The sequence below is a fragment of the Anomaloglossus baeobatrachus genome, chromosome 5 (genome assembly GCF_048569485.1).
Source record: "Anomaloglossus baeobatrachus isolate aAnoBae1 chromosome 5, aAnoBae1.hap1, whole genome shotgun sequence".
Taxonomy (NCBI): domain Eukaryota; kingdom Metazoa; phylum Chordata; class Amphibia; order Anura; family Aromobatidae; genus Anomaloglossus; species Anomaloglossus baeobatrachus.
The window spans coordinates 26,825,738-26,849,073 of record NC_134357.1 but is presented as its reverse complement, the minus strand read 5'-3'; the positions used below and the strand labels follow the sequence as shown (position 1 = coordinate 26,849,073).

Sequence of the window (23,336 nt, the reverse complement as noted above, 5' to 3'; positions counted from 1 at the left end):
ATTAGCGATGGTATCAGACCACCATGTTATAATTGCTGTACACTGATCCTTCTATGAGCGCTGGTATCAGACCACCATGTTATCAGTGCTGTATACTGATCCTCCTATTAGCGATGGTATCAGACCACCATGTTATCATTGCTGTACACTGATCCTTCTATGAACGCTGGTATCAGACCACCATGTTATCAGTGCTGTATACTGATCCTTCTATGAGCATTGGTATCAGACCACCATGATATCAGTGCTGCATACTGATCCTTCTATAAGCATTGGTATGAGACCACCATGATATCAGTGCTGTATACTGATCCTTTTATGAGCGCTGGTATCATACCACCGTGATATCAGTGCTGTATGCTGATCCTTCTATGAGCGCTGCTTTCAGACCACCATGATATCAGTGCTGAATGCTGATCCTCCTATGAGTGCTGGAATCAGACCACCATGTTATCAGTTCTGTATACTGATCCTTCTATGAGCATTGGTATCAGAACACCATGTTATCAGTGCTGTATACTGATCCTTCTATGAGCGCTGGTATCAGACCACCATGTTATCAGTGCTGTATACTGATCCTTCTATGAGCGCTGGTATCAGACCACCATGATATCACTGCTGTACACTGATCCTTCTATGAGCATTGGTATCAAACTACCATGATATCAGTGCTGTACACTGATCCTTCTATGAGCGCTGGTATCAGACCACAATGTTATCAGTGCTGTATATTGATCCTTCTATGAGCATTGGTATCAGACTACCATGTTATCAGTGCTGTACACTGATCCTTCTATGAGCGCTGGTATCAGACCACCATATTATCAGTGCTGTATGCTGATCCTTCTATGAGTGCTGGTATCAGACCACCATCATATCAGTGCTGAGCACTGATCCTTCAATGAGAGCTGGTATCAGACCACCATGTTATCAGTGCTGTATGCTGATCGTTCTATGAGCACTGGTATCAGACCACCATGTTATCAGTGCTGTACACTGATCCTCCTATGAGCGCTGGTATCAGACCACCATGCTATCAGTGCTGTACACTGATCCTTCTATGCGCGCTGGTATCAGACCACCATGTTATTAATGCTGTACACTGATCCTTCTATGAGCGTTGGTATCAGACCACCATATTATCAGTGCTGTATGCTGATCCTTCTATGAGCGCTGGTATCAGGCCACCATGATATCAGTGCTGTATACTGATCCTTCTATGAGCATTGGTATCAGACCACCATGATATCAGTGCTTTACACTGATCCTTCTATGAGCATTGGTATTAGAGCACCATGTTATCAGTGCTGTATGCTGATCCTTCTATGAGCATTGCTAATAGACCACCATGATATCAGTGCTGTATACTGATCCTCCTATGAGCATTGCTAATAGACCACCATGATATCAGTGCTATATACTGATCCTTCTATGAGCATTGGTATCAGACCACCATGTTATCAGTGCTGTATGCTGATCCTTCTATGAGCATTGCTAATAGACCACCATGATATCAGTGCTGTATACTGATCCTCCTATGAGCATTGCTAATAGACCACCATGATATCAGTGCTATATACTGATCCTTCTATGAGCGTTGGTATCAGACCACCATGTTATCAGTGCTGTACACTGATCCTCCTATGAGCGCTGGTATCAGACCACCATATTATCAGTGCTGTACACTGATCCTTCTATGAGCGCTGGTATCAGACCACCATGTTATCAGTGCTGTATGCTGATTCTTCTATGAGCGCTGGTATCAGACCACCATGATATCAGTGCTGTACACTGATCCTTCTATGAGCGCTGGTGTCAGACCACCACGTTATCAGTGCTGTATGCTGATCCTTCTATGAGCGCTGGTATCAGACCACCATGTTATCAGTGCTGTATGCTGATCCTTCTATGAGCGCTGGTATCAGACCACCATGATATCAGTGCTGTACACTGATCCTTCTATGAGCGCTGGTGTCAGACCACCACGTTATCAGTGCTGTATGCTGATCCTTCTATGAGCGCTGGTATCAGACCACCATGTTATCAGTGCTGTATGCTGATCCTTCTATGAGCATTGGTATCAGACCACCATGTTATCAGTGCTGTATACTGATCCTTCTATGAGCATTGGTATCAGACCACCATGTTATCAGTGCTGTATGCTGATCCTTCTATGAGCGCTGGTATCAGACCACTATGTTATCAGTGCTGAATGCTGATCCTCCTATGAGCGCTGGTATCAGAACACCATGATATCAGTGCTGTATGCTGATCCTCCTATGAGCGCTGGAATCAGACCACCATGTTATCATTGCTGTACACTGATCCTTCTATGAACGTTGGTATCAGACCACCATGTTATCAGTGCTGTATGCTGATCCTCCTATGAGCGCTGGAATCAGACCACCATGTTATCAGTGCTGTATACTGATCCTCCTATGAACGTTGGTATCAGACCACCATGTTATCAGTGCTGTATACTGATCCTCCTATGAGCATTGGTATCAGACCACCATGATATCAGTGCTGTACACTGATCCTTCTATGAGCATTGGTGTCAGACCACCATGTTATCAGTGCTGTATACTGATCCTCCTATGAGCATTGCTATCAGACCACCATGATATCAGTGCTGTACACTGATCCTTCTATGAGCGTTGGTGTCAGACCACCATGTTATCAGTGCTGTATGCTGATCCTTCTATGAGCATTGCTATCAGACCACCATGTTATCAGTGCTGTACACTGATCCTTCTATGAGCGCTGGTGTCAGACCACAATGTTATCAGTGCTGTATACTGATCCTCCTATGAGCATTGCTATCAGACCACCATGTTATCAGTGCTGTATGCTGATCCTTCTATGAGCGTTGGTGTCAGACCACCATGATATCAGTGCTGTATGCTGATCCTTCTATGAGCGCTGGTATCAGACCACCATGCTATCAGTGCTGTACACTGATCCTTCTATGCACGCTGGTATCAGACCACTATGTTATCAATGCTGTACACTGATCCTTCTATGAGCGTTGGTATCAGACCACCATATTATCAGTGCTGTATGCTGATCCTTCTATGAGCGCTGGTATCAGGCCACCATGATATCAGTGCTGTATACTGATCCTTCTATGAGCATTGGTATCAGACCACCATGATATCAGTGCTTTACACTGATCCTTCTATGAGCATTGGTATTAGAGCACCATGTTATCAGTGCTGTATGCTGATCCTTCTATGAGCGCTGGTATCAGACCAACTTGATATCAGTGCTGTATACTGATCCTCCTATGAGCATTGCTAATAGACCACCATGATATCAGTGCTGTATACTGATCCTTCTATGAGCATTGGTATCAGACCACCATGTTATCAGTGCTGTACACTGATCCTCCTATGAGCGCTGGTATCAGACCACCATATTATCAGTGCTGTACACTGATCCTTCTATGAGCATTGGTATCAGACCACAATGTTATCAGTGCTGTATGCTGATCCTTCTATGAGCGCTGGTATCAGACCACCATGTTATCAGTGCTGTATGCTGATCCTTCTATGAGCGCTGGTATCAGACCACCATGATATCAGTGCTGTACACTGATCCTTCAATGAGCGCTGGTGTCAGACCACCACATTATCAGTGCTGTATGCTGATCCTTCTATGAGCGCTGGTATCAGACCACCATGTTATCAGTGCTGTATACTGATCCTTCTATGAGCGCTGGTATCAGACCACTATGTTATCAGTGCTGAATGCTGATCCTTCTATGAGCGCTGGTATCAGACCTCCATGTTATCAGTGCTGTATGCTGATCCTTCTATGAGCGCTGGTATCAGACCACTATGTTATCAGTGCTGAATGCTGATCCTCCTGTGAGCGCTGGTATCAGAACACCATGTTATCATTGCTGTATACTGATCCTCCTATGAGCGCTGGTATCAGAACACCATGTTATCATTGCTGTATGCTGATCCTCCTATGAACGTTGGTATCAGACCACCATGATATCAGTGCTGTACACTGATCCTTCTATGAGCATTGGTGTCAGACCACCATGTTATCAGTGCTGTATACTGATCCTCCTATGAGCATTGCTATCAGACCACCATGATATCAGTGCTGTACACTGATCCTTCTATGAGCGTTGGTGTCAGACCACCATGTTATCAGTGCTGTATGCTGATCCTTCTATGAGCATTGCTATCAGACCACCATGATATCAGTGCTGTACACTGATCCTTCTATGAGCGCTGGTGTCAGACCACAATGTTATCAGTGCTGTATACTGATCCTCCTATGAGCATTGCTATCAGACCACCATGTTATCAGTGCTGTATGCTGATCCTTCTATGAGCGCTGGTGTCAGACCACCATGATATCAGTGCTGTATATTGATCCTCCTATGAGCATTGCTATCAGACCACCATGTTATCAGTGCTGGATGCTGATCCTTCTATGAGCGTTGGTGTCAGACCACCATGATATCAGTGCTGTACACTGATCCTTCTATGAGCGCTGGTATCAGACCACCATGTTATCATTGCTGTACACTAATCCTCCTATGAGCGCTGGTGTCAGACCACCATGATATCAGTGCTGTACACTGATCCTTCTATGAGCGCTGGTGTCAGACCACCATGATATCAGTGCTGTATGCTGATCCTTCTATGAGCGCTGGTGTCAGACCACCATGATATCAGTGCTGTACACTGATCCTTCTATGAGCGCTGGTGTCAGACCACCATGATATCAGTGCTGTATACTGATCCTTCTATGAGCGCTGGTGTCAGACCACCATGTAACATTGCTGTACACTGATCCTTCTATGAGCGCTGGTATCAGACCACCATGTTATCATTGCTGTACACTGATCCTTCTATGAGCGCTGGTATCAGACCACCATGTAACATTGCTGTACACTGATCCTTCTATGAGCGCTGGTATCAGACCACCATGTTATCATTGCTGTACACTAATCCTCCTATGAGCGCTGGTGTCAGACCACCATGATATCAGTGCTGTACACTGATCCTTCTATGAGCGCTGGTGTCAGACCACCATGATATCAGTGCTGTACACTGATCCTTCTATGAGCGCTGGTGTCAGACCACCATGATATCAGTGCTGTACACTGATCCTTCTATGAGCGCTGGTGTCAGACCACCATGATATCAGTGCTGTATACTGATCCTTCTATGAACGCTGGTGTCAGACCACCATGTAACATTGCTGTACACTGATCCTTCTATGAGCGCTGGTATCAGACCACCATGTTATCATTGCTGTACACTGATCCTTCTATGAGCGCTGGTATCAGACCACCATGTAACATTGCTGTACACTGATCCTTCTATGAGCGCTGGTGTCAGACAACCATGATATCAGTGCTGTACACTGATCCTTCTATGAGCGCTGGTGTCAGACCACCATGATATCAGTGCTGTACACTGATCCTCCTATGAGCGCTGGTGTCAGACCACCATGTAACATTGCTGTACACTGATCCTTCTATGAGCGCTGGTGTCAGACCACCATGATATCAGTGCTGTATACTGATCCTCCTATGAGCGCTGGTGTCAGACCACCATGTAACATTGCTGTACACTGATCCTTCTATGAGCGCTGGTATCAGACCACCATGTTATCATTGCTGTACACTGATCCTTCTATGAGCGCTGGTATCAGACCACCATGTTATCATTGCTGTACACTGATCCTTCTATGAGCGCTGGTATCAGACCACCATGTAACATTGCTGTACACTGATCCTTCTATGAGCGCTGGTGTCAGACAACCATGATATCAGTGCTGTACACTGATCCTTCTATGAGCGCTGGTGTCAGACCACCATGATATCAGTGCTGTACACTGATCCTCCTATGAGCGCTGGTGTCAGACCACCATGTAACATTGCTGTACACTGATCCTCCTATGAGCGCTGGTGTCAGACCACCATGATATCAGTGCTGTACACTGATCCTCCTATGAGCGCTGGTGTCAGACCACCATGTAACATTGCTGTACACTGATCCTCCTATGAGCGCTGGTGTCAGACCACCATGATATCAGTGCTGTATACTGATCCTTCTATGAGCATTGGTATCAGACCACCATGTTATCAGTGCTGTATACTGATTCTTCTATGAGCGCTTCCCCATTTGTTTTTTATTGTGGATTGAACCTGGTGTTGGATACTTGCATCTTTCAGCGCCTCTGTTTATAATATGATTTTGCAGTTAGTTACATTACATATATTGACATATTTTTATACAGTGGTATAATTCCTGGCTGTACTTAAGTACTTATTGAACAATTTGATTTGTGGGTTCCTCACTTCTTTGTGGTGTTTCCCTGTCAATCAAGTAGGAGCAAAGGAAAATATGAAGCAGAGAAGCTGTGCACTCCTACAAATACAGACGCTATAGCCCCTTTAGTGTAATTCTATGTTTAAATATGTTTACACATATACTGTGTTTCTAGAGAAAATAATCACTTTCTTGTTTATGTGGTTGGATAACGACATGTATTTAATGCTAATTTTCTGATCAAGTCTGCAACGCAGCCTCCAACATGTCAGCCTGAGAAAAGGGGGCCTTGTCTCCATGAACAGTGTTGCTCTCTTAGGCCCTGTGCGCTTGCTGTGGATTTACCGCCGATTTTACCGCGGATTTGCTGCAGAAAATGTGTCTAACATTTCTGCAGTCATTTCCCAGCAAAACCAATTGGTTTAAAAAAAATGCTGTGCGCACACTGCGTTTTCTTAAACCTACGGATTTACCCACGGAATTTCCGCTGCGGAATTAATGAGCATGTCACTTCTTTTCTGCAGGTACCTGCGGTCTTTGCCATAGATAATGGTAAAAATCTGCAGGTACCAACCCGCGGAAAAATCGCGGTAAACCGCGGGTGCGTTATTACCACGGTTTATGCCATGGGTGTGGTATTCTGCCAGACGGTGCAGATTTTTCTTAAGAAAAGTCCATTTTCTAGTGCCCACATAGCCTTAAGGTCCAAAATACCTTTTGTTTTTATGCATGCTTTTGTTACAAAATTGTTTTATTGTTATATATTTGTTATTATCTTGTTTTTGTGAGTATATTTTAATAAAGATTTTTTTCTATAGATTTGGATTATAAATATATTTTTACCAGTGAAAAATCTCCTGCTTTTTTTGGTTGAGAACTTTGCATACAGTGTATCCCAATTTATTTAGTTTGAGAAAGGTCAAGTGGGTCCTCTTTAAATGAACAGTAGCTGACTATATTAGTTTTTTATTAAAATGTTTACTATTCCTTTATTCACACAAAATAGATAATAATCAAAAGTAACAACATTTGCATGGTGACCATCCAACAATATAGGTACAGCACACTTAATAGTTGGTTACACTTTTTGACGGTTCTTTTGTTACATACTGCTTAGGACTTTCTGCTTTGTTCCTAAGAGCCGCAATACAGTGGAAGCGTTTTGCAAGACAAGCAAAGCTTTCTAAAAATTTGTAACTTGGTTAAGAGCAATGATTTGCAATAAGAGCAAACTCCCATCGTGCACACTTCCGGGTCCGTCCTTTCACCGCGCTCTGACCCGCTCTGGAGGAAACTTTCTGTACATATGTACTGTATATGTGAACTTGTATCCTTGGACCAATGGACCACAGAACTGATAGTGGTCAAAATCTTTCTTATATATACCATACTCACATTTTGCAGGGGAAGGACTGCATTTTTCTGTTTTATTGGTTTTTGTAATTTTTATTTTTTTTTAAGACTTTGTAATACTCTTTATTATTGCTAATGTTTTATAAGTTTGTGTTTCCAGTCCAGAAGTACTGAATTTAACTAAGGGGGAATGTGGCACCCCAGGGTTCAGTTGCCACAAATATACCTGTACCTGGGCAGGGAAGGATCTCCACATCAGGTAATCCCACATACAACATTTCCACTCCAAGCCTGGAGGGGGAGCTCTACAAGTCGAGTTCAGGTGAGGTCCCCTTTAAATCCAGGTTTGGAGGTGGAGTCAGAGAGACAGTTGACAGTTGGAGAAAAGGAGACTGTGCGAGCAGAGAGTGAGGGGAGACATCAAAATGGAGAGGGCAGTGCTTAGCCCGCACAAGTAACTGTGTGACCGCCTGAGGGATCAAGAGTGAGGCAAAAGAGGAGAGACCGGGGAGGTGGAGCCAGATCGGTTCATCCCCAAGGAACAGCACTGATTATCGGACACCGGTGTCCGAGATTGTGAGGGATCTAATCTGTCCAGCAATAAAGACCGGGGGCCAGGGAGACTGCAGATCTCCTGGCCGCAGCAGCATCTGAAGGCAAAGCCGCTACACAGAGCTTAGGGACCGCAGTGAGTACAGCAGTGCCCCTTAGAGAAGCTCCCGCCGCCTGCCATACAGGTGAAGACCGTGAGAGAGGGACAAGGTATAGCTACAGGCAGCCTAGTACCAAGGAGAAACAGCGCAGCAGAGATGCCACACAACTGACCTGTTGCAGAGATCCTGAACTGTTCCCAGATTACCCAAAATCTGTAACATCAGAAACTGAACCCATTTTTAATAACACCTGCAAGTAAAACCTGGTCAGAGTTAATGAATTGGTGTGACGCAATTTATTTCTTCATCTGAGGAGCCATAGGCTGCTGCACTAAAGTGACAGTTGAAAAGGCTGTGAGGAAAAACGGCCGCCATATCTGTGTACTACTAAAACTGCCCTGGGGACCCCGCTTCACCTACGAGAAGCGTAAACAACTGGCTGCCTAACCATCACCCCAGAGGTCTGACTTGCAGCCCCAGTAACCATACTGGAACCGTAGGTGGCGTCACGAAATACTTTTATTTATTTATTTATTTTTTTATATTTTTTTTCTTAATTATTTTTTTTAATTTTTTTTTTATTTTATTATTTATTGACTTTCAGCGACCACCAGGGCCACGGAACCGGGCACAGGCCCCCGTGACATAATCCCATTAACCAACACCCGGAACCGAGTACCCCACGGCCCTGGGGCGGGTCACTAGCACTTCTTGTTTGGGATAATCCCTGACTTGTAGTACCGTGGGATTCATCCAGGGAAGTTGCTACTGCCTTTTCTCCCCTTTTTGGCCCGTTTGCTGGCAGCATGGACCAAGGTGGACAGCTCAAAGCTCGATCCCCTTATGGGCCCCTCGTTGCTGCTGATGCTCGGACTCTAGTTGGTTGGTGATGGACTTGTGGTCCCCTCACCGGCAAGTTTAGCAGGTAGTTAAACTTGAGCCTGCTCTGGGAACCTGTTTCCCGTGCATGCCTAGTTCCCAGGAGTCTCCGTACTCGACCAGCTGACTTCCTCAGCGTCTTTCTGACCGACTTGCTGGTAACTGTTCTCCCCCGCTAATGGCTACTACACGTGCAGGGTCTGACTACAGTGTCTGCACCTCTGCTTCTCTCTTAGCAACTGCAACTCACTGTCCTCAGACTGGCTAACCTCACCTTCCTCCTTTTTTTGCCGCTGCAACCTAGCTTCCAGCCCCTCCCTTGCACCCCTAGATGAGATGTGGAGGAACGCCCCCTCTTGGGTCTACCCAAGGGTCCCCTCTAAGGTGTGGGAGACCTGGTTGCTATGTGTCTGTGCGTACACACCATATTTCAGCCTTTGGATTACCTGGAAGTACTGACCCAGCATGCGTGCAGTACTCAGTGGTGCCTGACCAGGTCAGGGGCGCCACATATACAGTATACCATTGTACAGTACAGTATAAACTATATAGCATTTCTATTAATTTGCATTTGTGGATATAGTATTGTACTTTCTTATTGATAACCAGTGCAGCACATTAGCTTACAATAGAATTGTTGGTGTGCGAGCGGTACAGTATAAGCAAAGTGCAGTTTAATTTTTTTTTTTATGCTTTTACTGTACTGTACAGTATTTTGTATTAGTGTACTGTAGTAATTTTATATGAATACTGGCATTATATTGTATTACTATAATAAGTTTATATAAATACAGTAAATATTTTTGGGTTGTGGAACGAATTGTTTTCGTTTTAATTATTTCCTATGGGAAAATTCGCTTTGATATAAGAATAACTTGGTTTAAGAGCACACTCCCGGAACCAATTATGTTCGCAATGCAAAGTTCCACTGTACTTGCATCGGACATACTCATTCTGGCCTCCAATTACATGATGCTCCTCTGTCGGCAGATATTAGGCCTAACAGATTACACAGCCCACTTGTAGATGCTTAAAAGCTTGTGAATTCTAAGGCTATGTGCCCACGGGAGCTCGCAGGTTTCCCGCAGCTGTTCCCCGGAATCCGCAGCTATCCATAGCTGCGGATTCCAGTGAAATATCTGCAATAAACCTGCGGACATTCATGCGACTTACCTGTGGAAGTCCCGGCCCTATCTCCATAGTGGAAAGGCGGGACATCCGCAGATATTTCCGCAGGAATAATTGACATGCACTTACGTGTGGCTGCGGGACATCCGCAGCATATTCTGCAGCCGCACATAACGCAGCATGGACACAGCATTCTCCATGTCCCATAGGATAACATGGGGAGTGTCTGTACTTGCTAGAACCTGCAGATTTATCTAGAAAATCCAGATAAATTCACAGGCTTTCTGGGGCAAAATCCATGGGTACATTGTCTCTTGGGCATGTAGTTTTAAAGCACCACTTCAGCATTTTTTTTAATTTAATTTCAGTGCGGGAGTGTTGCTTTAAATTTAACTCCACTGCCCCCTGTCTTAGGGTGGCTTTACATGCTGCGATATCCGGCCCAATATCGCTAGCATGACACCCGCCCCCATCGTTTGTGCGCGACGGGCATATCGCTGCCTGTCGCGCACAAAATCGCGCGGACCCGTCACACATACTTACCTGTCCTTCGACGTCGCTGTGACCGGCGAACCGCCTCCTTTCTAAGGGGGGCGGTCCGTTTGGCGTCACAGTGACGTCACTAAGCGGCCGCCCAATGTAAGCGGAGGGGCGGAGATGAGCGGGACGTAACATCCCGCCCACCTCCTTCCTTCCGCATTGTGGCCGGAGGCAGGTAAGGAGATGATCCTCGTTCCTGCGGCGTCACACGTAGCGATGTGTGCTGCCGCAGGGACGAGGATCAACTTCGCCCCAGCGACAGCAGCGATAACTGGCAGCGGACCCCCATGTCAACGAGGAGCGATTTTGGACGTTTTTGCAACGATCCAAAATCTCTCCTAGGAGTCACACGCTACGACATCGCTACAGCAGCCGGATGTACGTCACAAAATCCGTGACCCCAACGAGATCGCTGTAGCGAAATCGTAGAGTGTAAAGCCCGCTTTAGACTCATCTTTCAGCGGCTTCACCTTTTTCCGCCATCGGTCTGTTGTGACCTCCCGGCAATTTCGGTGTTTCATGGAGCGCGCCAGAGGTCACAACTCAATACAAGTCTATGAGGACCTCGTTCCGGCTCTCTTATGCGGGCGTCACACGGGACGATTAATTGTGCGATCGCATGAGCAATCGCACCTGCCCCCGTCGTTTGTGCGTCACGGGCAATTAATTGCTCATGGGGCACAACGTCGTTAAACCCCCGTCACACGTACTTACCTCCCGGACAACGTCGCTGTGGGCGGCGAACATCCTCTTCCTGAAGGGAAGGGACGTTTGGCGTCACAGTGACGTCACACAGCGGCCGCCCAATAGAAGCGGAGGGGTGGAGATGAGCGGGACATAACATCCCGCCCATCTCCTTCCTTCCGCATTGCCGGCGGGACGCAGTTAAGCTGTGTTCATCGTTCCCAGGGTGTCACACGGAGCGATGTGTGCTGCCTCGGGAACAATGAACAACCAGAGCACAGAAGGAGGAACGAGATTTTCAAAATGAACGATGTGTCAACGATCAACGATTAGGTGAGTATTTTTGCTCGTTCACAGTCATTCAGAGGTGTCACACGCTACGATACCTCGAACGATGCTGGATGTGTGTCACGAATTCCGTGACCCCGACGACATAGCGCCCGATATATCGTACCGTGTGACGCCCGCATTAGACTTGCACTGAGCTCTTGAAATGTAACTTTTGACTTCCGACCAGTTAGGCGTTATGGTCACAAGATGCTGCCGCAGGCATCAATTAGAGGCAAAAGTGCCGGAAAGTGAGTATAAGACGGGTGGCAGGGGATTTAGATTTAAGGTGCTACACCAGCACTGAAAGAAAACTGCTGGAGTGCTGCTTTTAAAAACTTTCCATATTTCTGCATAAATTTGTTGTAAAACTATGTCAGATTTTTACACACAAGTCCTAAAATTAGTAACAAGAACCAAATCAAACAAATGAGTTAAAAAAAAACAACTTTGTTATTTTTTTTAAATTAGAACAATTCTCCAATATCACATGAGTGGCAAAAGTAAGTGAATCTTTGCTTTCAGTATGTGGTGTAACCTCCTTGTGCAGCAATAACTGAATCTAAACTTTTACGTTAATTGCTGATTACTCGAAGGAATTTTAGCCCTTTACTCCCTACAAAACAGCTTCTACTCTGTGATGTTGGTGGGTTTTCTCCCATGAACAACTCGCTTCAGGTTCTTCCACAACATTTCTATAAGATTACGATCAGGACTATAAAGTGTAATCGTTTTAATTTTTATTTAATAAATCAATAGTACACATGAAAATAAGTAACTCTGTAATATATCTAATCAGCCAAATTTGCTTCTTTCTATGCCAGAATTGATCAGTCATCAAAATTCTCAATTCTGAGGTAAAGTCTGTATTTAGTGAAGACTTTCCCATTACTGAGATAAGAGATGGCAGTTGGTGCTGATGAGATTCTATGTAGATAGGAGGAGAGGAGGGGTTGGAGCTCTGCCTCTATATCTTCCCGTTGACCACTTCTGGGGATAGTAATATGATCTTGATTTTCTTCCATTTCTACACAATCTCTCTGATTGTAGATTAGTAAAGTCTAATCTCTTTAAAGATGGTTTTGTAGCCTTTTTACAAAAGGTTCCACATTGCCTGACTTAGTGCGATTTATATTGCATGAGAAGTGCTAGTTTAAGGCCGGGGATCTACTGAGATCCTCGTATGACACTCGGCTCACGCTGGCAGCACAGCAGAGCAGAGTGCAATGCGAGTGTCATTGCGACTGAGGTCCGATCATGCGATACATCACTAGTATTTTGTTGCACCACCTCTGGCTTTTATAACAGCTTGCAGTGTCTGAGGCATGGACTTAATGAGTGACAAACAGTATCTTCATCAATCTGGCTCCAACATTCTCTGATTGCTGTGGCCAGATCAGCTTTGCAGATCGGAGCCTTATCATGGACCATTTTCTTCAACTTCCACCAAAGATTTTCAATTGGATTGAGATCCGGACTATTTGCAGGTCCTGTCATTGACCTTATGTGTCTTCTTTCAAGGAATGTTTTCACAGTTTTTGCTCTATGGCAGGATGCAGTATCATCTTGATAAATAATTTCATCATCAACAAACATCCTTTCAATTGATGGGATAAGAAAAGTGTCCAAAATTTCAATGTAAACTTGGGCATGTATTGAAGATGTAATGACAGACATCTCCCCAGTACCATTAGCTGACATGCAGCCCCATATCATCAATGACTGTGGAAATTTACATGTTCTCTTCAGGCAGTCATCTTTTTATTGTTTAGCTTTTCTGTATGTAAATCCCATTTCCTTTAGGTGGTTTCTTACAGTTCAGTCACAGACATTGACTCCAGTTTCCTCCCATTCGTTCCTCATTTGTTTTGTTGTGCATCTCCTGTTTTGGAGACATATTGCTTTAAGTTTCCTGCCTTGACACTTTGATGTCTTCCTTGGTCTACCAGTATGTTTGCCTTTAATAACCTTCCCATGTTGTTTGTATTTGGTCCAGATTTTAGACACAGCTGACTGTGAACAACCAACATCTTTTGCAACATTGCGTGATGATTTACCCTCTTTTAAGAGTTTGATAATCCTCTCCTTTATTTCAATTGACATCTGTCGTGTTGGAGCCATGATTCATGTCAGTCCACTTGGTGCAACAGCTCTCCAAGGTGTGATCTCTCCTTTTTAGATGCAGACTAACGACCAGATCTTATTTGATGCAGGTGTTAGTTTTGGGAATGAAAATTTACAGGGTGATTCTATAATTTTTTCCTTATAATTGAGTGATTCCATAATTTTTTCCCCGTGTTTGGTCTTGAAAAGTAACCATTACTGGCTGCACATTATGTTTTCATGATTGTTTTTAGTGTTTCTTAAAGCCAGAAAGTTGACATTTGAAATGACTTTAGTTTTGTGCCGTCTGTGATCTGCTTTTTTTAAACAAAAATAAACAACTGAATGAACATCCTCAGAGCCTGGTGTGTCCATAATTTTTGCGAGGGCTTGTATTCCCACCTACAAAGAATGGAGAGATCTTTATTTTATTTTTATATAGCACCAACATCTGGTCACTCCTCCATACAGGTGTTCTCCAGCTCTTTCAGGTTTGGGGCTGTCGCTGAGCAAAATTGAGTTTCAGCTGCCTCCAAACATTTTCTATTGGGTTCAGGTCTGGAGACTGGCTAGGCCACTCCAAGACTTTGAGATGCTTTTTACGGAGCCACTCCTTAGTTGCCCTGGCTGTGTGTTTCAGGTCATTGTCATGCTGAAAGATCCAGCTACGACTGATCTTCAATGCACTTACTGAAGGAAGGAGGTTGTTGGACAAAATCTCGCGATACATGATCCCATCCATCCTCCCTTCAATACGGTGCAGTCATCCTGTCCCCTTTTAAGAAAAGCACCCCCAAAATATAATGTTTCCATTCCCATGCTTCAAGGCTGGATGGTGTTTTTGGGGTTATACTCATCCTTCTTCTTCCTCCAAAAACAGTGAGTGGAGTTGATACCAAAAGATATATTTTGGTCTCATCTGACCATATGACCTTCTGCCCATGCCTCCTCTGGATCATCCAGATGGTCATTGGCAAACTTCAAACAAGCCTGGACAATTGCTGGTGTGAGCAGGGGGATCTTGCGTGCCTTGCAGGATGTTAATCCATGACGACGTAGTGTCTTACTAACTGTAATCTTTGACACTGTGGTCCCAGCTCTCTTCAGGTCATTGACCAGGTCCTCCTGTGTAGTTCTGGGCTGATTCTTGACCTTTCTCAGAATCATCCTTACCCTACGAGGCTCGATTTTTGCATGGAGCCCCTGACTGAGTAAAATTGACAGTCAGCTTGTGTTTCTTCCATTTTCTAATAGTTGCGCCAACAGTTGTTGTCTTCTCACCAAACTGCTGGCTTGTAGCCCAACCCAGCCTTCTGTACAGTAGGTCTACAATTTTGTCCCTGGTGTCCTTAGACAGTTCTTTGATCTTGGTGGAGAGGTTGGAGTGTGATTGATTAAGTGTGTGGATAGGTGTCCCTTATGCAAGAGTTCAAGCAGGTGCAATTTATACATGTAATGAATGGAGAGTAGGAGCTTCTTAAAGAAAAAAATAACAGGTCTGTGAGAGGCAGAATTCTTGCTTGTTGGTCGGTGACCAAATACTTATTTCATGCAATTAAATGCAAATTAATCATTTAAAAAATCATTGAATATGATTTTCTGGATTTGGAAATGGAAAGAAAATACATTTTACTGGGTTTTTTTTTGTGTGGTTGTTTTAGGCATTCGTTGTACGGAATAAATAATCTGATAACTTTAAAAAATGAGTTGATTCTTGTGATAGCCTTTATGTGTATATAGGCATAAATCTAAAACCAAAGCAAAGGTGCAAAATATAATGAAACATTGAGCATGAGTCTTAAAGGGGTTGTTCAATACTCAGACAGACCTTTCTCAAGCACTATGTTTCTCACAAATAAAATAATAAACTTATATTCACCTCCGGTGCTGGTCCTGTTGCAGTGATGTCAGCACTGACTCTCCTTGGGCTTCTGTGACATTTTTGTGTCATGTAAGCCCCAGGAGAGCCAGTTCCAACATCATTGCAACAGCACTGCTACCGGAGGTGAATATAAGTTTAAGGGCGGGGTCACACGGGGGACTACTGTGATCCTCGCATGACACTCGGCTCACGCTGTCAGCACAGCAGGAGCCGAGTGTCACTGTGACTGAGATCTGATCATGTGATTGGACCACAGCTGCGGGGGGCGGGCCAGCTCTCAGGAGGGGTGGGCCGGCTCTGAGGAGGGGGGGGATTTATCTCCCTCTCTCCTCTGTAGCCGGCTATTGCCATTCTCGCTCTGCACTCGTGGTACACCAGTGTACTGCGAGTGCAGTGCGATGTTTCTCTCGCCCCATAGACTTGAATGGGTGCGAGAGAAACAAGGATCGCATTACAGTCGCAACATGCTGTGATTGTTTTCTCGGTCCGATTAGGGCTGAGAAAATAATCGCTCATGGGTGCTGGGACATAAAGTAATATTGGTCTGAGTGGAATGCGATGTTTTATCGCACTCCACTCGCTCCGATTTTCTTGCATTGTGTCTTAGGACTTATTATTTTACTTGGGGAAACAGTGCTTGAGGCCTAAAACACACTTCCGCAAAAAAAACATCCGTATGACACGGTCCGTTTTTCACGTCCGTGTTCCGTATTTTTGGGGCGTTTCTCCGGTATGTATGGCATCCGTGTGATGGCATATGCGAGCCGTGTGTGCGTGTGGAATGTCCCTATTGACATAAAATACGTACGTGTGCTGTCCGTGTGCTGTCCGTTTTTAAAGGCCCGCATTCTTACCCAATTAACGTTGTTAATCATTCATCATGAGATCCTGGTGTTGTTGTTTGCCATCAATTGACCTCAGATTGGTAACAAGTGTTTCACATTTTGTGATGAAAAACGGACACGGACGATACGTGCTGAACACGGACATACTCCGTGTGCGGTCCGTGTAGGCACGGACCCATAGACTAAAGCGGTTCCGTGCCTGCGTGTTGCCGGCCAAAAACGGACATGTCGTCCGTGTAGAAAAGCGCACACACGTACTTACAACACGGACACACGTTCCGTGTGATTTTACGTACGTGTGCCATCTACCATTGAATAACATGGGTCTCCGTGTGTACGTGTCTCCGGTACGTGCAAATACGTACCGCACACGTACAAATTACACGGATGTGTGTTGCGGGTCTGAGAAGGGGCTGCTGGAGTAGTGAACAACCCCTTTAAATTCTGTGAAAAAGCAAACACACTCCATACTTATTGTTCACAAACTATTCACCAGTAAACCTCTCACCAGCCAACCAGTCTCCTGTTTTGCACTGATGAGAGGCAGGAGTCTGAAAACAGATGCCTGCAAATATAGACTTTTCTGGTATGGTTAACTATCATACGGCACAGCTCATTATAGGGTTAACATTGACTTGTAGGGTGGCTATCTCCATTAGGTGGTGCTAGAGACCTGCTTTCTTCCTCTTGCAAGAGTCTGTGTATGCAGTAAGCAGCAGACGCTGACCAGCAGGGTCAGGAAGGTGCAGTCACTGGTTATTGTACGACACGGGGGATAAAGTGCGCACAACATATTTATCCAATAATACTCTAGATGGCAGATTTGTGTCAAAAATTTCTGCAACTGAAAAGCAACTCAGATCTTCTAGATGGAATTATTTACAGCACAAGATTCTCTGAAGGCTTCATTCAGATGCCTGAGATAGAGATTTTCTGAAAGAAATCTACCGAGTGTGACTAAACTCCAAAACTGAGACATTAACCTGGAATTTACCGCAGAAAGGATGGAAAATAGCAACTGTTATAGAAAAACCCATCACAAGTTCTTACATGTGCTGTCATCATAGTGTGGGGTGATTCTTATGGGAGATTTCTAGATTGGGAATTTTGAGGTAATTATATCTTCTTCCTCATCTTGTGGATATAATAGACAAATGAATCACTGGGGAAATTTTTTAGGAATCTGTTACAGGATCCGCAGATGATGAATATGTTGATTATCACTAGCAGTTACTCCCTTCCTGACATTACCTCTTATTTGTATTTTGCTGTGTGATTATATATATATATATATATATATATATATATATATATATATATATATATATATATATACCGTATATATATATATATATATATAGTATATGTATAAATATATTGTATATGCATATATTGTATGTGTATATATATATATATATATAGTGTATGTATATAGATAGTGTATGTATATGTATATATGTATGTATATATATATATGTATATATATATGTATATGTGTGTATATAAACAGTATATATACTTAAAAATTAAAAAAAATTGGAGTTTTTGTAAATTATTGTTTACCCTGTAATATTAATAACACCTATACTCAATTCAGATGTCGTTCCAATGATGTTGGCACTGGCTCTCCTGAGGTTCTCCTGACACAATGTGGCAGAGCTGTCACAACTCTGACTTCTTCCAAATGTCTGATTTGGGTAAAACAGGGGACAGTGAAGTGGCCCTGATCAAACAGCCATAACTTTTTTTAATTTTTCTGGATTAGCTACAGAGAATACTGCCAAATATGCAGTCAGATGAACAGACAATCAACTATCACAAGATCATCAATATTAATGCATCTGCACTCCCTATAGCAGCACCCTGACAGTATTAAAGGGAATCTGTCAGAGCAGGTTTTGCTTCCTCATCTGAGAGCTGCATGATGTAGGCAAGGAAATTCTGAATCAGACGATGTATCACTTAGATTACTGGGTGTAGCTGTTCTGACACAATCTGACTTTTTAGATTTAGCAATGCAGCAGAGGTAAAAAAAAAAAAAGCTGCCCCTGCCCACACCATCCTCTGTATAGAAAGTCTACATTGATAGTGAGTTGCCATTCAGAGGAGAGGGCATGCCGGACTACATGGGAGGAGCCAGAAAGTCACAGCAATGATAAGCTACTGATGCTAAAACAAACATTGCAAATAAGCAACAGCACAAACCTTGATAAGAGTGGCATTGCTTAATTCTATGTTTTAACCCCTACCTCATGCTGTTTTCAGATTACATAGCAAAAATCTGGTTACAGATTCCCTTTAATAGGAACATCACACATATACTGTATACAAAATGGAGATTATCAGTACTGGAAATACAGGTATGTGTTCCAAACCAGTGATTATGACATGGACACATATACCGTATACAATATGGAAATTATCAGTACTGGAAATATAGGTATGTGTTACAAACCAGTGATTACGACGTGGCAACTCTTTTTGTATTTGAATCCACTCCCTGATAGTAAGAAAAGCAGCACTTGTCATTATCCTGTGCTCTGGGTTTTAGTACAGTAAAATTCAGCCTCCAGTTTTGGTTATCATTGATCTCACACAATTGCCCGTAAAGAGCGGGATAAGTGTATCGTGTATATATTACCTGCTTTACTCTTCTGGAAGAGATGCTTGAGAATATTATATTCTGAATTGGCTGCAAAAAAAAAAAAGAAAAGCATGCAGAGGAAATGTTAAAGGCAGTGATAGTTATTATTTTTCCTAATTTATTATTATCAGGGTACAAAGGTCAGGTTTTTAAAGAGGGGGATAAGTGCATCATGTACTTATTACCTGCTTTATTCTTCTGGTAGGGAGGCGGAAGAGTATTATATTCTGGATTTACTGTAAAAAAAAAAAAAGAAGATAGCATGTAGGGAAAATGTTAAAATCTAGAAGTAATAAAGATGAATGTGGAAAAATAATAACTATCAGGGTATAAATGTCAGGTTTGTAAAGAGCAGGATAAGTGTATCATGTATTAATTACCTGCTTCATTCTTCTGGTAGATAGTCATAAGATTACATTCTGCAAAAAAAAGAGAATAGCATGTAGGGAAAATATTGAAATCTAGAAGGCAGTAATAATGATAAATGAAGAAAAATAATAAATATCAGGGTATAAAAGGTCAGGTTTGTGTTTGCCATAGTTCCAAAGATAAAAGTAAAAGAACCTATAAATGATAAAGGTGAGCAGGAGTCCAAGGTCTGCAGCATTTATTGCAGATGGTAGAAATATTGCAGAGCAGACGGTTAATATGGCGAAAAAGTCATGGGTTTCAGCTTAGGCTACTTTCACACATCAGTTTTTTTCCATCAGGTACAATCCGGAAAAAAACGGGTTAAACGGATCCGGTACCGCATCCGTTTTATCCCCATAGATTTGCATTGTTACCGGATTGTACCTGATGGCTTTGCGTTGCATCCATTTTTTTCCGGATGCGGCAAAATTTATCAAAGCGGCGGCCGGAGGCAACGTGTCTCGCAACGTTTTTTTGTCCGGCAAAAAAAAACCGCATCGCGCCGGATCCGGCGCGATACGGCGTGTTTTCCAATGAAAGCCTATGGACGCCGGATCCAGCGCAATGCGGTAAAAAATGGATGCGGCTACCGGATCCGTTTTTGTAAACTGCGCATGCACCAAATTAATTAAAAAAGCTGATCCTTCAAAAAAAAGGACAAACCGGATGCAAAAGCGGATGCAAACCGTATCCACCGGATCAGGTTTTGTATGCATCCGACATAACGGATCCGTTAAAAACCGGATCTGGTGGATACGGTTTTACATTTTTTTGCCGGATCCTTTGGATCAGGAAAAAAAAGGATTGTGCCTGAATGCAGAAAACTGATGTGTGAAAGTAGCCTTAGCAATGTGGAAACCTCAGAGTGTTCTTGAGTAATTCCAGTATGTAGAGAAGGGAACCGAGAAGTAATGAGTTCACAGTGTCAGCTCTTGCTGCGTACAATGTATCAGTCCTGGGCTGGAGAGTTCTGCTCAGATCTCTGATATTCTGCTGATTAGTGACGCCTCCTGAGGACGGTAGAGGATAGAAGAGACACCGAGCTCAAAAAGAGATCATCTATATATCAGATCCTCCGAATAAGAGAATATTCAGGGTAACCATCTAGATGAGACATAATAATGGCAGCAGGACAAATAATAACAATATAAAGAATATTATAAGTATCCTGCCATCCTCACCAGTAGTCTGTTTGTTGTCTATCATGACCTGTTTAGGATCTTCGTCGTCGTTACAGGCTCCCATGGCTTTTGCAATTTTACAGCTGCTGTAGTGATCCTCACAGGCGACGCAGTGATCTTCAGTGAGTGTGTGGTGTTCAGTACAAAGATTATAGCCAGTGGAGCACAAGAAATGAGCTGACGTACCAGGAAATGACTGTATTACATGAATAGAAACTGCTCTTTCTGAGAATTGGCTGCACTGTTCTCTATATTCAAGGGCTTTGCCTCTTGCTCTAAATAACTAAGATAATGAAACATGTATAGCCAACATTGAGAAAAACAGCTCAGACCTGCTGCTGTACCACAAATTGGCTCAGTTTTTACATAATTGTTCATTTCTACATGGTTCCTACAGATGCAACTGGAAAGACTCGGATAGTAAAGGGATTTTGTGGGATGTATTAAAACTGGACAAAAAGCAGGGAATGCTCCCTACGGATTCTCTGCTGATAAAATGATACCGTGTTGTCCATCAGTCCACTACCAGCTGCTGCCAATCACTCAGCTCAGCAGTGACATTTGTAACCTTAGAATTAAGAGAACATACATTTGCCACAATCAATGTTAGGCTATGTGCGCACGTTGCGTAAATACATGCAGTTACGCTGTGCTTTGTAGCGCAGCGTAACTGCATGCGTCCTGCGTCCCCTGCATAATCTATGGAGATTGTGCAGGGGCCGTGCGCACGTGGCGTATTAGAGCACAGCGCTTCGGCTGCTGCCCGAAGCGCTGCGTTCCAAGAAGTGACATGTCACTTCTTCAGTGCGCTTTGCCGGCAGCTCCTGCTCTGTCTATGGCAGGAGCTGCAGGCAGAGCGCATGGAATCGGCTTTTTTTTTTTTTCTCTACGGACATTTTCTGCAGCGATTTGAAGCGCACGTGTGCTCTTCAGATCGCTGCAGAAATTTCTGCAGGGCTAGTACGCAACGTGTGCACATAGCTTTAATGTGACGCCCTGGACTAGCCAGGGGTCACAGACTGCAACAACATGCACACACCCCCACCCTAGGCAGTTACAGCAGTCAAACAAAAATCCTTGTTGCCTCCCTCCAGGGGCTGATGTCCACACCAGGTGGGGCGGAGCCAGGCAGTTGGCACTGCCCATCGAGGAGTTCACAGTCCTGGAGGCGGGAAGAGAGAGCAGTTAGATAGTGTTTGGAGGTGAAAGTGGAAGGAGTATACTACTGCGGTGTCTGGGTCGGAGCCCAGGCGCCTACAGCAAGGTTGGCAGACGGTGGTGGCCGTCTGCAGGAGTGACGGATCTCCGCAGAACCGTAGGACCGGGGCTGGGCGGTGGCCCACTGGTACCGAACCGGGGACCGGTGTTCTGTTGTTGTGTCTCTCAGTAATCACACTCAGTGGTGATCTTCAGGCTCTTTATTAGGTGGTATTGTCAGCCATTGCATCTCTCCCTGCTGCCTGCACTCTGTCTGCAGTACCAGCAAGTTCCCACTTGCTTGTGAACACATACAAGAAGAGAGACCCCTAGAGGCCCCTAGGGGACATACAGCATATACATATTGCTACAACCGGAGTGAAGTTAAGCACACAGGCAGGGCCATCGAACCCCGACCAGGCTTTGAGTCGCCAGCAACGGTCAAATACCGAGTGTGACCGGAACCCCAGGGGTTTCCTAACAACCCAAGTCCCGTTAGAAGGCAACCGCTCACACCTTGAGGATATACAGCCACCACCACAGGCTAGAGATCCAAGGGCCAGCGCCTGCGGGCAAAAGGGCTCCTACGGTACCTATACACCGGGGAGCGGACTACCGTTTGGGGAACCATCGGAGTCAACAGAGTGCACAGGTGCAGGGAAAGACATCCACCATCAGCCGTCCGGGGAGACCACAACATCAGTACTGCAGCCGGCTGCGGGACCTGTCCATCCGGCCGTTTGGTTTACCAGAGACTCTGTCATTGATTATCTGAGTGAGTACACCAGTGCCGTCCGGCACTGCGCCGCGCTGTCCCTGCAACCCTGCACCCCACCAGTCAAGCCTCCCCGTCTCACCATCGGGCCCCGGGAGCACCAACCCCCCCTACCCACTGTGAGATAGTGGGTCCATTGATATGTGACGGACGGTACGTATCTCCCAGAATGCGTATAGAAACATATTAGAGCCCTACATAGTGGTCAGTCCAGTAACCTCCGGTCCGGGTTATGCAGGTGGCTCATGGCCACAGTTCTCGCTTAAAAGCTCTTTGCAAAGGCCTGGGTGGGGCAGAGCTGCTTTTGTAAGCTGCAGAGTAAGAAGCTGAGAGGAGTTCAGACCCGTGTGGTGTGATAACACAGGTCTGTGGGGCTCCCTGAAAAGCAGTACGGGGTACAGTAAGACCGACTTCTACGGCAGCGGGTACCTG

The 23,336-nt window shown here is 44.4% G+C and overlaps 1 protein-coding gene across 1 annotated transcript in view; it reads right to left on the bottom strand.

Moving 5' to 3' along the window:
• The window catches only part of LOC142310723 (early activation antigen CD69-like), a 56,514-nt gene extending 35,468 nt beyond the window's left edge, over nucleotides 1–21,046 (bottom strand). The window contains exons 1-4 of the mRNA XM_075348347.1: nucleotides 20,933–21,046; nucleotides 19,721–19,759; nucleotides 19,526–19,576; nucleotides 19,338–19,388 (exon numbers count right to left, since the gene is read on the bottom strand). Of these exons, the coding sequence (XP_075204462.1) occupies nucleotides 19,338–19,388; nucleotides 19,526–19,576; nucleotides 19,721–19,759; nucleotides 20,933–20,996 (205 nt within the window). The 5' untranslated portion in view covers nucleotides 20,997–21,046. The remainder of the gene's footprint in view (nucleotides 1–19,337; nucleotides 19,389–19,525; nucleotides 19,577–19,720; nucleotides 19,760–20,932) is intronic.
• Nucleotides 21,047–23,336: the final 2,290 nt, after the last annotated feature.